Genomic DNA, 16,716 nt, shown 5'->3' with positions numbered 1-16,716 from the left:
TCACCAAGGGCATTCCCAAGGCAGCATGACACTGGCAAGCTTGGCATGATTGACATCTATGCTCAGCTTGAGGGGGAGTGTAGAGAAGATGGGCCGAATGGCCCATAGGCTGTTATTCTTTCTTACTGTTTATGTTCCTTTCTGTAATGGGCCTTATTTTGGGCCCATCCTCTTCTATGTTATGTTCTTGTAATTTCTTGCCCAACCAAGGCCCCCTTGTAATTATTCAAATCTAAATGAAATAGTGTTAGGGTGTTAGAGGGAGAGTGAAGTTTGAACCTCTCATACTCTAACCCTCTTTGCTGCCATCTCCCTCTTCTTCTTCTACTCAATAGAAGCAATCTTCTCAGTAGTTTTTGATTCCTTTTGATTTCTACATCTATCCTAAACAGTCCCACACTCTCAAGGACTGTTTTTCTTCTAACATCATAGGTTCCTCTGCTTTTATCCCAATCTCACTCAGTAGGGACCTAACCCAAAGTAGTTCTGAGACACCATGAGCCACGGATCTATATTTTGCCTATGCACTTAATTTAGCCCCAACTGCCTGTTTTTTACTCTTCCATGAAATCAAGTTTCCACACACAAAAGTGTGTACCCCTGATGTAGATCTCCTGTTATCTAAAGAACCTGCCCAATTTGCATCTGTATAGGACACTAGTTTCAAATTTTCATGGTTTGAGAAAAGAATACCTCTGTCGGGGTGCTCCTTTAGGTATGAGTAGAAATCACTATTTGCTGATTCAGTCAAGCTTCTTGTGAAAGAAAGAGGGGGAAGGTGAAGATTTCAGTAGTAGAGAGGGAAGGAGAAGAAGAAAAGAGTAGGAGGTCAACTAGAATTGTGAGAAAAATTAACCCTAGCCGCCTACCTCTCATTATATTTATATTTCTTAAAGATGAGATATTACAAGGATGCCCTTAGTAGGGTAGCTACTAAAACTGAGTAGTCACAACTTTAAAAAATATAAACTAATGGGTCTAGGCCCAACAACTTCCTAACTAAATAGAAACAAACTAAAACAAAACCGGGCCACTCAACACTCCCCCTCAAGTTGGGAGTAAATGTCACACATTCCCAACTTGCGTAGATTATGCTCTAGCTTGTTCTTTGCAACACCTTTTGTGAGAACATCGGCGAGCTGCAGATCAGAAGCAATGTATGGAAGACAAACTTCTCTAGAAGTTACCCTTTCTCTAATAAAATGTCTATCCACTTCAATGTGCTTAGTTCGGTCATGTTGGACTGGGTTATGGGCAATATTAATTGCTGCCTGGTTATCACAGTATAGCATCATGGGTTCTTCTGCCTATACACCAATTTCTTCTAATAGAGAACGGATCCAGAAAAGTTTTAAAATTCCATGTGCCATGGCCCTGTATTCGGCTTCAACACTTGATCTTGCCACCACTTTTTGTTTCTTACTCTTCCATGAGACTAGGTTACCCCCAGTTAGGGTGCACACTCCTGAAGTTGATCTCCTGTCATCAAGGCATCCTGCCCAATCTACATCTATATAAGCCTCTAGTTTCAACTGTCCATGATCAGTGAACAATATGCCTCTGCCCGGGTGTCCCTTCAGATAAGCAAGAATCCTGTCAACTGCCTCCCAATGCTGGACTCGTGGAGCATGCATGTATTGACTTACTACACTCACTGCATAGGAGATGTCTGGTCTTGTCATACACAAGTATAGCAGCCGACCCACAAGTCTCTGATATCTCCCAATATCCTTTATTGGTTCACCTTTTGATGCATTGATTTTATGGTTCTGATCAATAGGAGTGCTAATTGCCTTTGTTCCAAGCTTCCCTGTCTCTTGAAGAAGGTCCAAGACATACTTCCTTTGAGAGACAAACATTCCATGTTTCGATCTTGCAACTTCAATGCCTAAGAAGTATCTCAGTTCTCCAAGATCCTTAATTTGAAATTCCTTATGTAGGTTCCTTTTCAGACTATCAATCTCACTCAGATCATTCTAGTGACAACAATATCATCCACATAAACAATTAGGACTAACACCAAAGATCCCCTGTGCTTCACAAACAAAGTGTGATCGGATTGAGTCTGAGTGTATCCAAAAGCAATCAAGGCCTTTCTGAATTTGTCAAACCATTCTCTGGGAGATTGTTTCAAGCCATAGAGTGACTTCTTAAGCTTGCATACCTTTCCCTTTTCAGTATCATTGTAAAAACCAGTAGGAAGATCCATATACACTTCTTCTTGCAAATCCCCATTTAGGAAAGTATTCTTCATATCCATTTGAAACAAGGGCCAAGAATATGAGGCAGCAGGTGAAAGAAGTATCCGAACGGAGGTCATCTTTGCAACTGATGCAAAGGTCTCTAAGTAATCAATGCCACAGGTCTGTGTGTACCCTTTTGCAACAAGTCTTGCCTTGTACCTTTCTATACTTCCATCTGCCTTATATTTTACTATGTAAACCCATCTGCATCCAACTGTCTCCTTTCCTTCTGGTAGGACCACAATGTCCCATGTCTGATTCTTAATCAAAGCTTCCATCTCTTTCTGCATAGCTATCTTCCACTCAGGTTTGGAGAGGGCCTCACTAACACCCTTGGGTATAGACACTGAATCAAGAGAGGAGAGAAAAGCACCGTAGGAAGGACAAAAGCCCATTGTAGGATAAGTACTGTGAAATACAATGAGCAGTACACTTTCTCTTCCCTTTTCTGAGAGCAATAGGAAGATCAAGGTTATCTGTAGCAGATTTAGCAGGATCACTGGGAACTGAAATAGTAGCGGGATCAAGAGAGGAGAGAAAAGCACCGTAGGAAGGAGAAAGTCCACTGTAGGATAAGTACTGTGAAATACAATGAGCAGTACACTTTCTCTTCCCTTTTTCGAGAGCAATAGGAAGATCAAGGTTATCTGTAACAGATTTAGCAGGATCACTGGGAACTGAAATAGTAGCGGGACCAAGAGGAATACTTGAATCCATGTCAGCCGAATTTGGAGTCTCCAAGGGATCAACAGGAACTGGTGTGAGTTCTGCTGTAGTGGAATCAACCGCCTCGTGAAGTCTCTGCCGTGAGTAATGCTGAGAAACAGAAAGCAAAGGAGGTGTCAAGGTAGGTGTCACAGGGTGGTGGTCAAGCACAGGAGTAGACATAGGGACTGGAACTAGGAGAGGAATAGATTGCTGACTTCCCCAAAACACTCCCCCTGAGAAGGATTCTTTGAGAAGAAGTACGTGGATTCAAAAAAGGTGACATCCATGGTAACATATCGGCTCCCAGAGACTGGATCATAGCAGCAGTACCCTTTTTTATTCTCTGCATATCCAAGGAAGACACACTTCTTTGCCTTGGGGTCAAGCTTCGAACGGTGAGGACCAAGGATTAGTGCAAAGCAGACACACCCAAACACCCTGAGAGGAATATGAAACATCTCTCCCAGAGGAAAAAGAAGACTGAATGGAGTGCTGAATCCAAGTATACGAGAGGGCACCCTGTTAATCAGATATACTGCTGTGAGAACTGCATCACCCCAAAACCGAACCGGAACTGTAGATGTGATCATCATGCTTCTTGCAGTCTCAACAATGTGTCTGTTCTTCCTTTCTGCAACACCATTCTGTTGTGGATTGTAGGGGCAACTGCTCTGATGGACAACACCATATTCTAACAGATATGAGGCAAGATGTCTTTCAAAATATTCCCTGGCATTGTCAGATCTGAACACCATTATTCTTGTTCCAAATTGTGTTAGTACCATCTGATGAAATTGCCTCACCAAGGATGGTACCTCATCGCGGGATTTCATCAGGTAAATCCAAGTGTATCAAGAGAAATCATCCACAAATAAGAGAAAATAGCGATAGCCTCCCATAGAAGGAACGTGGTAAGTGTTAGACAGTTTTGTATGCCCTTAGCTACAATCCGATTTGATGTACTTTTGTTATTTAGTGAAAATAAATAAAGTGCATGTTTGATTCATGTTGTTTGGTATGACTCTGTGTAAGACCCTAAAACTAGACGCTTATAGAGACTTGTGTTAGTTTTAAATGTTCACAGCCATTGGATAACTCTGGGGAGATTTATCCTGCCAAGGCTGATACTGGTGTGCCACCAAGTGTTGAGATGGCCCGTCTCGGCCACTAGGGAAAGACCCAAGGCACATGCAGTTTGGGATTACTTGAATCCTTGAACTAGACCAGATTTCCAGTATTGCCCTGGACCTTGGAGACAAATGGGCAAAATTGGAAAGTTACACCTGACCCTTAGACTCGATTATGACACTTCACTAAGTGTTGGATCGGGCTATCTTTGATATGTCAATCAATGAGATCCTTAGCGGGGGTCAAAACCAGGGCATGTTGGGGTAGTCTGAGAATTCATCTGAGTGAATGATCATAGTGACAGGACCAGCCCCTTTGTCGGACAATGGTAATGATCGGGAATGCACTCTCTCTGATAGAAACCAAACTGCCGGCAGTTGATTTCAATTGTTGAAATTTTTGTTTTGCAAAATTAATATATATATATATATATGTATGTATATGTACGGTTTCAAAATGTTTGCAAATGGTTTTAATTCCCGGGATCCATGTGAGTGGAGAGTGTGGCACTGTTCCTTGCAGCCGAGGGAGAGGTCCTCTCTTGTTGGGCAGTGCTTGATCATTAAGGGCTGAGAGGTTAAGTGTAAGACCATTTAGGATAATACCTGATGGACTAATCTTGCATCTGCCCACAATCCCTGGGTTTTTATAAGATGGTTTGGCCCAGGGACCACTTAATGTTAGTGTTGGGCCCATAGGGTCCATGTGATGAGCTCGGGGGTTCACTGAGTTTTTTCAGTGAATTCGGCTGGGCCTTGTAATAAAGGCTGGGCCGAAACCATGTGGCTGGTGTGTAGATCAATGCTTGGGTCCTACTCCATACAAAGAAGCCCAACTGGGCAGCAGATTGGAAACTAGTTAAACACTGAACACTTAATGGGCCAAAAGCCCATTTCGAGCTGGGTTGATATGATCACCCATTTATGGGGCGGATCTGTGATTATGTTAGCAAAAGGATAGGGCCTTTTAACCTTATCTACTCTGGGAGACCAAATTCAAATCAGATTTGAATCTAGTAACCTCCTGATAATAACAGGAGTAAGCTAACTTAATTTGTGGATAGGATTAAGATAATCCCCTATCCAAATACTGATTTGGATTGGGATAACTCCTAATTAGGAGGTTTCTTAATCAAGAAGAAAGGAGGAGAAACCCTAAGAGAGAAATACATCAGATTTTGAACGAAGGGTTTTAGTGTGCAAGAAATTACCTTGCGAGCTGAGATTAGATCTCACAAAAAACTCCAAAGAGAAGAGAAGCAGTTCAGCCATCTTAACCCGACCAAGAACACAAAAACCCTATTCTTCTCTACCAACTTTTGATAGGTTGCCGCATCATTCACATGATTGGAAGGAACGTTGATCTCCCGTAGGCGGGTGTCACCGGCCTCGGGGTTTGTCCACCATTTATGGATTGTTGTTTTGTGTCCATTGCAAGGTATTAGTTCTGTGTCGGGTTTGTCTTAGACTAGCGATGTTATTTTATGTCCATCGCAAGCCTTGGGTGACGCTCATTGCTCATGATAGGTCCCAAGAGGTGTTTTATGGTCATCGTATGTTCTAGGAGGTGTTTTATGCTCATCGCGGGTCTTGGATGTCCCTTTGTGCTTATTACAAATCCCGAAAGGTGTTTCATGCCCATCACACGTCCCAGCTGGCCTTATGTGCTCACCAAAAGTGTATGAGATTTTCATCATTTTGATAGTGTTTTTGTATTGTTGCGGGGGTATCCCGATTGAGATTCCTCCATGCTTGCTGAAATAGAGCTGTCGAATGAGAGGAGAAGAAGAAGAAGAAGAAGATATGAGATGGGTGGCAGAATTGTTCTCAGCCAGCCCTAATCTATTATATATAAGAACATTACATAATGTTACATAAATAGACCAGAATGCCCCTGATTAGTGATGGGACACCTAGTCAAATAAACACTAAATAAGATTAGGCCCAGTAACTAAGGCCCAATAACTAATGACTTAAGACCCAACAAAGATAAACATACAAATTAAGACAGTCGAACCAACACTCCCCCTCAAGCTAAGCATGGATGTCAATCATGTTTAGCTTGCCAAGTAAGTCCTTGAATTTCACTGTAGCTAGCCCTTTAGTCAGAACATCTGCAATCTGCATCTCAGAGGGGGTACAAGGGATGTAGAGTTCTCCTGAGACAATTCTTTCTCTGACAAAGTGACGGTCTATCTCAATATGTTTCGTTCTATCATGTTGCACTGGGTTATTTGCAATGTTGATGGCAGCCTTTTTGTCACAGTACAACCTGAGAGGACACTCAATCTTTATTCCAAGTGCACCAAGCAGGATCTTAAGTCATAAAAGTTCAGCAACACCATGAGCCATAGCTCGATATTCGGCCTCTGCACTAGATCTAGCAACCACATTCTGTTTTTTACTCTTCCATGTAACTAAATTTCCTCCAACAAAGGTGTAGTACCTAGAAGTAGACTTCCTGTCCCCAACAGAGCCAGCCCAATCTGCATCAGTATATCCTTCAACTTCAATTTTACTATTTTTCCTGAACAAAATCCCTTTCCCTGGGTAAGACTTCAAATATTTGAGGATCCTTTCCACAGCTTTCATGTGAGGGATTTTAGGAGTGTGCATGAACTGACTGACAACATGTACAACATAAGCAATGTCAGGGCGAGTGAGGGACAGGTAAATCAACTTCCCCACCAGCTTTTGGTATGTTTCCTTATCAAGGTAGTCCTCTCCTACTGACTCCTGTGGACCATGATTCTGTTCTATTGGAGTATCTGCTGGCCTACACCCCATCATGCCTGTCTCTTGAAGAAGATCAAGGATGTACTTCCGCTGACATATATAGATGCCCTCTTTGGATCTTGCAACTTCAATCCCAAGAAAGTATCTCAGTTGGCCCAGGTCTTTGATCTCAAATTCAGCAGCCAAGACCTCCTTTAGCCTTTTAATCTCTTCCTGATCATCCCCTGTAATTACCATATCATCCCCTCAGAGGTATATGAAATATCTCCCCATCTAGAAAAAGCAGACTAAATGGCACCTTAAACTCCAAAGCCTGTGAAGGAACACAGTTAATCAAATGCATGGCTGTAAGAACTGCATCTCCCTAGAACTGCACAGGAACTGAAGCACACACCATAAGACTCCTTGCCATCTCCACAATGTGTCTGTTTTTTAACTCCATTCGGTTGTGGTGTATATGCACAACTGCTCTGATGAATTACCCCATGTTCTAGGAAATACATGGTCAGGTCCTTCTCAAAGTACTCTTTGGCATTATCTGATCTAAAAACCTTAGTTCTCACTCTAAATTGTGTGAGAACCATTTAGTGGAACTGTCGTACCAAGTTAGGAGCCTCATCACGTGATCTCATCAAATATATCCAAGAATATCGTGTCACAAACAAGAGAAAGTAACGGAATCCTCCCATGGAAGGGATATGAATTGGAGTTTAAGGAGAGTTGATTTAAAGCAACTAGATTTAAAGCAACTAGAAGTTTTGGGTCAGTTTCTTAGTCTGAATTGGAGTCTATAAAGGGACACGATTTAATAAGTTGAGTTTATAACTAGAGTCATTATAATTGGAGTTTAAGGAGAGTTGATTTGGTGAAATAAAGTTTGGTTTAGTGAACTCGGGTTGTTGTCAGAAATTTGTCTTTTTCCTTCTCTCTCTTATTTCTTATAAGCGATCTGTCTTTTTGTTGCTTACCCTATCAGCAAGACTTCTTCATTCTCTTCTAATTTTTTTTATCTTTCATAGACAGCAAGCATTCTACTTGCTTTTCCGTCCATATTCATCATCTTTAATCACCCACAACCCCTCATTCCCCCCACAAATCCCACCACCAGATCTTAAATTTGTAGGACCCCTACTCCATCCTACATCAATGTGATCAAACCATCTTAGCCTACTTTCTCTCATTTGATTACCTATTGGAGTTACTCAGGTTCCTCAAATGACTTCATATCTGATCCTATCCTTTCTACTTTTTCCACTTATCCATTTCAGCATACATGCTTCTGCCACATTATTTTTTGGACTAGTTTCTTGACTGCCCAACACTCTGCTTCATAAATTATAACTGGCTACAACTGTTTTATAGAATTTTCCTTTTAATCTAAGTGGTATTTTCCTATAATATAAGACTCAATGCACTCCTCCATTTTGCCCATCCAGCTCTAATTCTATGGACATATTTAACTTCATAATCTATTAAATTACCCTCAACATTTTCCCATGAAAATAGCAGTCCATATAAGTTCATTTATGTTTTCTATTTCTTTTCTTTCCTTTAAAGTTGTAACCTTCTTTTCTCATGTGTTACTGCAGTACATGAATAAATTGACTTACTTGTCAAATGAGGCCTTTTTAACCATCCCACCAGAATTAGTTTCTGACTTGAAAAGGATGCTCTCTATAAATGATGCTTCAAGACCAACTGCCTTGGATTTTACAGGTGAAGATAGCTGCTTATGTGTTATAACATATCTTTAATGTAACATCTTCCTAAGTAGGTGGTTCACATTTGTAATTTCATTGTCTTTTCTCAGAAGTTGTATCCATAAGGGCACTTGCCTTTTCTAGTTAATACTAGCATAGGCACTTGGGTAGATGTTGATCAAAATATTTTTTAGGGATGCCTAAGGAGACAGAAATAAAGTGATATCCTTTGATGAAAGAAAAAGACAAGTCAAATATAAGGACATAAATGGTTGAAATGATGATATTCTATGAAGTTTATTACAAATGCAGTCCAGTTTCGTAGGTTTTATTAGGGAATCACCTTGATTGAATTTGGGACATTGCTGTGCCAGAGAGAGATACCATGTAGTTGGTTCTAGTTGTTGTTTATGTTTTACCCATTTTCTATTTTATTGTACTTTTACAATGTGTCAGTAATGTTTTGACCAGTGTGTACATATGTGTATATACACTTTATTCTTTCTATCAAAATTGTTTTTATTATGGTTCATTTTGTTATATAATATTTTTACTATTAAAAAGCATGTCTTAAAATTCTATCTAATGTAATTCATCAAAAAAAATCTATCTAATGTAACTTTAGTTGAAAAATTGTGAAGCATGTATAGATATGATTAATAGATCTAATCTATGCATGTATAGTCTCTCACTGTACATGGTTTATTCTTGTAAATTCTTATAGTTGTGGATATCAATACAATTATTTCACTTTTTTTTTCGAAAAGAACCTCATTAATGGAACTGATTTTCTACACATGCATCATTTGGAATTTTTGAAAATAGTAGTTCATTATTAAATCTGATAGTGTCATTGTGTTTATGCATGTCATTTGATTCATTATATTGAAAAGAAGAGAATAATGAACAGCTGAAAACATGTTAAACATGCTTAACATTTCTATTTTTCTGGCCGTTGTTGTATATGCATTTTCATTTGTTGATCTACATATGTAGATATTTATATGTCAAGTCTTTTGAACAATTGAAAACTTCTCAGAATTTCATAACATTCTGAAATTTTAATGTTTTTTTTCATATTTTTTCTGTAAAATGTGTTGTGCCCTTGTTACCCAAACCAATGGTTTGCAACCCTCGCTCTGTTTCTCAACTGTAAAAGGGACTGGGCCACAGGTCAGTGATTCAATATACTAGGTTGAACCTCTAACATGCCACTCATAGTCAAATGTATTTTATAAGTGATAGAAATATAAGAAAATTGAAAATGCAAAGAAAAGCAGAAAATAAAAATTATTGGTAATATATGGAAGAATAGAACTAAGGCCTAAAAACTTGAAAAAGGAGAAAACATATCATAAACCAAGAAAAGTGGCAACAAAAAATTTCAAACTTTTCAAAAGAAGAAATGAAAAACACCAAAGATAAAAAAGTATATATACTTAGGAGAAACCCAGGTCAAATCTCAAGTTCCCTGTTTTGGAATTTCTGGTATGGGGGTTTGATCCAACCTAATCTAGAACCGGCATATTACCTGAATGTCTAAACCTCTTGTCTAGTCTTGGTTTCCAAGCACTGGGGTAGAATGTAGTTTGATACTTTTAGATTCTTCTGGTTCATCTGATTGCATTCTTGTTTGAATATCTGATTGCAGTTGGGATGAGAACATGGCATAGTTTTATTCCATTATGAGTTCAAAGCAATAGAATTCTTATTTAGGCAAATGAACAGAAGAATCCTATTTTACTAGCATCAAACTTCCAGAATATTTAGGCTGCATTTGGAAACGATGCAAATATGTGTGAATGCAATTATGTAGAGTGTAAAACGGTTCATATAAATTGCAAAGTTGGGTTAGTTTTGCATTGACAAATTTACCTTCTTACCCAAAAGACTTTTAGCTATAATGGATGCAAACACGAATTCCAATAAAGCATATGCTTTTTTTTTTATCAAAAACCTACTTGAATGCAAATTTATTTCTTTTTTATTGATGTACTTTTACATCGTATTATCAATGTAAATATGCATTGGTCTATCATTTGTCAATGCAAAAAATGTAATGTTGCCAAAAACAAGCAAAAGTGAACCAGACTGCAAATTTACCCTGAACCGGGATTTACACTCCATTTGCATCATTTCCAAACACAGCCTTACAGGTGCATCTTGTATTGTTATATGGTAGCATTGGAGTTGTTTTCTGAATGAAGTATTGAGATTTATTACTTGCAATTTTTCAGGCTTATATGTTGGGACAATACCTTTTTCTTTTTTCTGATAAATGAAGAAAGAGATAAAGAAAGAAAAAAAAAGTAAGATAATTTGCAGTGCTTTTACCATCCGTGCAGCAATGTGTTCAATAAAATGATGCCATGGTATTCTAAATTATCTGTATGTGTAATTTTGCTTATCTGTATCTGAGAACAACTTATGATGTCCTTCTCTTACCGCATTTTATTTTACTTGATTGATAGGTACTTGTGTTTTGACTGTTCGTTCTTTGATTTCCAGGTTCTCCATTTTTTCGGGATGATGCAAGGTTGCGTGCTCTTTTTTTCTTGGATCACATGCTTGTATGGATTTTATGTTTCTTTTAAAGTTTACTATTTACTTGCTCCTGGGATAGTCATCCAGGTGCACCTTGAGTGAGAAAGGAAAATTGATGAGTAGTTGATTATATAACATCTAAATCAATGAATCTTGTCTATTTGCAGGCAAGGGATAATATGCAGAAATCTGAATTTTTAAAGGCATTTTCAGATATGTGGAAAGATTTTGATTCCCGTGTGTTGCAGTACAAGGTTTGAGCAATTTCTTGTCCCATCCATGTCATACCTTTTGTAGGTTTTTTTTTTTACATTGATTTTCTTATTTTCTTATTTTTTAATCCTCACTTGCTTTTGCATGCTGTTGAATATATAACAAATATATTAGTTAGTCTTTTTTATAGAAAATGGTAACTTCAATTAAATTAACTTAATAATAAGAGTACACAGGTTCATTATGTATTATTTAGCATTCCATGGATTCTCCGAAATGGATGAAGTGTCTGTGTTTGATATATGTCTGATTCCAACACTTAATGAATTCTTGAGGAATACTTCTATCCAATACTTTTCTTTTTCTCCACACTTGTTTGACATAAATGAACGGCGCATGTATGTGATGAATCCACTTTTCCTACAAAATAATACTAAGTAGCCAAAATAAACTTTTAGACCTTTTTCATATGTATAATGTGTTAGAGACTTAGAATTCAAGTATGCATTGGATTCTGATTCTTGTATTTGTGTGAATGCAACATTGGTATGGTTGTGTTTATGCTGTTAATAATTATTTCTAATTCCATGTTTTCCTTTTCCAAATTGGTTATTTAGGGAATCTCCTTGGGTGTCCCAACCAATTTCTTCCACATGCAGGAAACCTATGGTAAATCCTGACAATTCAGTAGATAGGTTATCCTCTTGATGAACAATGTTTCTATCCTACACACCATCCCAAACATTTAACTTTTTAATTTGAGATATTTTGGGATGAAGTTCATTTATGAGCAGAGCCTAACTTTGGAAGACCGGGGAATCTTCCGCATGGGCTGAACTTTATTTGTGAAGAAAAGGTAGTATATGGATGTACACACATGCATTTGTCTTTTCCTAGGAGAATCATTATCATTCCATCATCATAATGGTTGTTTACATAGAAGATAATGACTTATTAAGTTGGGAAAATATGCAAATGTCAATGTGGATTGGGTGCAGAGCTTGTCTTCATCCATTAACCACCTTACTTGTTTAAGGCTAAAAGAAAGATTACAAAATAATAAAAAAAAAAGCCTCAGAAATTCTGGTGATATGTCTTGATGTTTTGAATTAGCCTGTTCTTTTAGTTCCTATACTGTCCATAGGCCTGCACAAAGCAGGATTTTATGTCATGTAGTCTCTTCAAAGCTTTTAAATCTTCCTGTTGCTTGCTTTCCTTGGACACGTGATCTTTATAGCAACCTGGATTAGTTGTATACATTATGATTTCATGCAGGTACTTCCACCACTTTGTGCAGAGCTCCGGAATATGGTTTTGCAGCCAATGGTTTTGCCTATGGTTCTTACAATAGCTGAGTCTCAGGTATCATATTTACTCTATCCTTGTAATGCAAAGTGCAACTTACTTGGCATGCTAAAAGATTTTTATTTTTGTACTACTTGTTTATTTTCATCTAGAAAATCTGTTAACCTTTGGATTACTGTATTTTTTGGGGGGTACATTTTTTTTCACATGTACAGTCTATATAGATTAATTTACCTAGAGGGGGAATCCCTAGATTTAATAGAGTTCTACATTCTTAGTTTGTGTACATATATGCGATGAAATCTTTATAAATCCAAAAAAAAAAACAACAAAAGATTAGCTCCCTTTGATGCCAAAAATTATTAAAATTGAGCCCCAAAATCCTTTAAAACCAAAGGCCAATTAATCGACCGCCTCTCAATTGATCAATCCTTCCCATGATTTTCAAATGGGGAATTCTTCCTCTTGAAAGTGTGACCATGGTGCTCTCTCCAAATGCTCCAACACAATGAGAGGAGTTGTTCCATTCTTTTAAAATTGCAATTCATCCATCTGGTCAAACTATGAACTAATGACTTATTCAGCTTTCCCATTGCTAGTTGGTTTTTGAAACATTAGTTCATAAATGCTGCCACAAGGTCTGGAGCCTTTAACTAGCCAAGATGCTCTGACCATGGACTTGTCCTTAGTGTGAATAAACCCTAGTTGTTTCTAGGTCAAGGTAGAGAAGAAAAGAGAAGAAAGAAAAGAGAAAGAAGAAGAAGAAGGAGAGGAGAAGAGTGTTCGGCCAGACTAGAAGAGAGGATGTTCAAAAGTCACTCTCCTAGCCAACCCACTTGACTTTTATTCTTGAAAAACTTGAGTTACAAGAAAGACAATTTTGTCCCTCATAGAAGATGGGATACATAACTTAAACTCAGATACAATAGACATTTCACTTTCAATAAGATACACCAAAATGACCAAAATACCCCTTACTCGAGCATTCTAACACTTAGGAAATACCTGAAGTTGCTAAAAAGGGCTAACAAGTGACATTACATGTAATAGGACTATTTGCAACAATAAAAGTTAGGGGAAATAATTTCCATGGATGTTAAGCTTTCTGGTTAGAAAATGTTAGGACTCTAGCCTCCGAGCAGAACTGCTTGTTTTGGTGGATCCTTAGAGAGACCAATAGTTTGGCAGACTTTAGCCAATGTTGGGGTCAAAGGAATCAGTGTTTGAGGATTTTATGCAGATTTGTTAGTTGTTTTTGTTTATTATTTGTTTAGATAGGAAGTGGGGACCACAAGACACTTGTTGGGATCCTTTGGAGTGATGTTTTTAAGTTTTTTATGCAGTTTAATGTGTTAGTCGCCCTATAAGGGCATATTAGTCATTGTACTCTCTTTTTAATTAAAGTATAAATACTAATGGAGAGGGCAGCTAGATCTTATTTGCTCCCTCTTTCTTTCTCAACTTCTCTTCTCTTTCTCTTCTTCCACAAGAAACACTTCTTTCCTTTACAGATTTTTTATTCAGTGGATTTCTACTAGGTATTAGAGCAAGACTATGGTTTCTTGGGGTTCGTCCATGCAGTCCTAGATTACCCTATTACATAAAGAGATAAAATGCTGATTTATCTACTTCAGACTGCCCAGTTCTTGGACTTTTTTGGTGGGTTTTAGTCATCAAGAAGGTGATCTGTGTTTTGGAGCTTGGAAGAGCAAGAAACAAACAGTGGTGGCAAGAAGTAGTGCAGAAGCAGAGTACAGGGCTATGGCCCATACCACATGTGAGCTAGTATGGCTGAAGAACTTGCTTCAAGAGATGGGATTCTCAATTGACAAACCCATGAAACTATACTATGATAACCAAGCTGCTGTTCACATCTCTTCCAATCCCGTCTTTCATGAGAGAACTAAGCATATTGAGGTTGATTGTTACTTTGTAAGAGATAAAGTGATAAGTGGAGTGATAACCACATCTCATGTGAGCTCAGGAAACCAGTGGGCAGATATTCTCACAAAGGGATTGTCTCGGGGAAGAATAGATTACATTTGTAACAAGCTGGGACTATATGATATATACTCTCCAGCTTGAGGGGGAGTGTTAGAATGCTCAAGTCAGGGGTATTTTGGTCAATCTCGATTATCTTTCTTGAGAGTGAAAGGTCTATTGTATCTGTGTTTAAGTTATGTGTCCCATCTTCTATGAGGGACAAAATGGTCTTTCCTGTAACTCTTTGTTTTTGAATAAATACAAGTGGGTCAGCTAGGGAAGGGTGATTTTGACTCTCTTCTAGTCTGGCCGAACCTTTCTTTCTTCTTCTTCATCTTCTTCTTCTTCTTTCTCCTTTCTTTCTTCTTCTCTACTTCAACCTTAGAATCTACTAGGGTTTACTAACAATTTACAGGTCTTGGAACTTCATCACAGGATTTCATCAGGAATATCCAAGTGAACAATGAAAAGTCATCAATAAATAGGATAAAATATTTGTAGCCACCCATGGAGGGTAAGTGGTAAGGTCCCCACACATCAGAATGCACAATATTAAAAGGAACAGAAGATCTTTTATTGCTCAAAGGATAATTGTTTCTACAATGCTTTGACAATTCACAAGACTCACAATGAAGACTGGACAAACTAATTCCCTTAAACAGTTTAGGGAATAGATGACTCAAGGCAGAAAAAGACAGATGACCAAAACGACAATGACACAACATAATCCGACTAACAGACTCTGAAGACATAGATCCGAGAGCAAAATTCCCAAGATGTTCAGTGCATTGTCCCTGAGTATCAAGCAGGTATATTCCGTTCGCCTCATGGCCACTCCCAATCACCTTCTGAGACTCCAGATCCTGAAAAACATAGTAGAAGGGAAAAAAGGTTACACAACAGTTTAGTGACTTGGTTAAACTACTCACAAACAACAGATTTGTATTTAGTTTAGGTACATGAAGGGTAGAAGGTAGGTACAAGGAATCCGTAGCCTTGATGGTTCCCTTACCAGAGATAGGGGCAAGTGAACCATCAACTAAAGTGATTTTATCAGGTCTAGGAAGTAAGTCATATGAAACAAACAAGGTAGACAGATTGGTCATATGGTCAGAAGCACCTGAGTCAATAATCCAAGGGATCTTGAGATTACCTAAAGAGGTAGCATGATTGGCAGAAGACCTTATACCTGAATGAGCAAATGCTGAAGCAGTAGAATTTCCTTCAGGGTTGGAAGGAGAGGTCACATCACTCAGACATCTCTTCACTATCTGGCCCACAGCTATATTTGCACTTCTTGATCTTTTACTGTCATGTTTTTTTCTGAAACCGAATGGGAACAAGATTAGGGTGTAACTTCCAGCACTTGTCTTTGGTGTGCTTCGGCTTCTTGTAGTACTCACATATAACTTCTTTCTTTCCTGTGCCACTAGAAGTTCCAGCATTCCCTTTAGGTTTAATCCCCATATTGGCAAAGTGATCATTAATATCAGCCCTTTGAACCTGGACAGCCCTTCTGCTCTCTTCACTACTCACCAATGCATAAGCTTGTGACAAAGAGACACACTCCTTGGAAACAATATTCTGTTTTGTGATATCATATTCTGGGTTTAGTTTAGTTAAGAACTCAAAAACCCTGTTCCTTTCAACCAATTTTCTATAGGTCTCTGCATCATTGGTGGTGTCCCAAGTTACAACTTCTATTAGGTCAATCTCTTGCCATAGGGACTTCAGGGTTGTGAAATATACAGCAAGAGGTTTCTCTCCTTGCCTTAAATTCTTTACATCACTTCTCAATTTATATGCCCGGGCCACATTGAGTTTTTGGGAATAGGTTTCTGCAACACTGTCTCAAATTTCTTTTGCTGAATTCATCCATAGGTAGTGTTGACCAATTTGTGGCTGCATTGAGTTCACAAGCCACCCAATGACAGTGTAATTTTCTTGCATCCACTTCTCGTAGGATGGATCATCTTCTAGGGGAGCCTTCTTACTCCCGGAAATGAACCCCCACTTTCCTCTACTACATACATGAATCTTTACTAATTGTGACCATGCCAGATAATTAGTTCCATCTAGTTTAACTGTGGTCACGGTCAATAAGGAATCACTTGGAGTCCTCTGAACCAGTCCATATTCAGCACCACTTTTGTTTTC

At 38.4% G+C, this 16,716-nt stretch overlaps 1 protein-coding gene across 3 annotated transcripts in view; it reads left to right on the top strand.

Annotated features, from left to right (window-relative positions):
- Positions 1–16,716, top strand: part of LOC148873759 (SCY1-like protein 2 A) — a 119,791-nt gene that overhangs the window by 49,816 nt on the left and 53,259 nt on the right. For all 3 annotated transcript variants that reach the window (XM_088944236.1, XM_088944218.1, XM_088944225.1), the window contains exons 5-8: positions 8,404–8,530; positions 11,023–11,084; positions 11,226–11,312; positions 12,547–12,633. In XM_088944236.1, coding sequence (XP_088800362.1) covers positions 8,404–8,530; positions 11,023–11,084; positions 11,226–11,312; positions 12,547–12,633 — 363 coding nt within the window. The remainder of the gene's footprint in view (positions 1–8,403; positions 8,531–11,022; positions 11,085–11,225; positions 11,313–12,546; positions 12,634–16,716) is intronic.

The sequence above is a fragment of the Nelumbo lutea genome, chromosome 1, assembly GCF_056320005.1.
Source record: "Nelumbo lutea isolate HS-2025 chromosome 1, American lotus-T2T, whole genome shotgun sequence".
Lineage (NCBI taxonomy): Eukaryota > Viridiplantae > Streptophyta > Magnoliopsida > Proteales > Nelumbonaceae > Nelumbo > Nelumbo lutea.
Note: the sequence above shows the minus strand (reverse complement) of the source record. Positions and strands in the feature narration are given on the sequence as shown.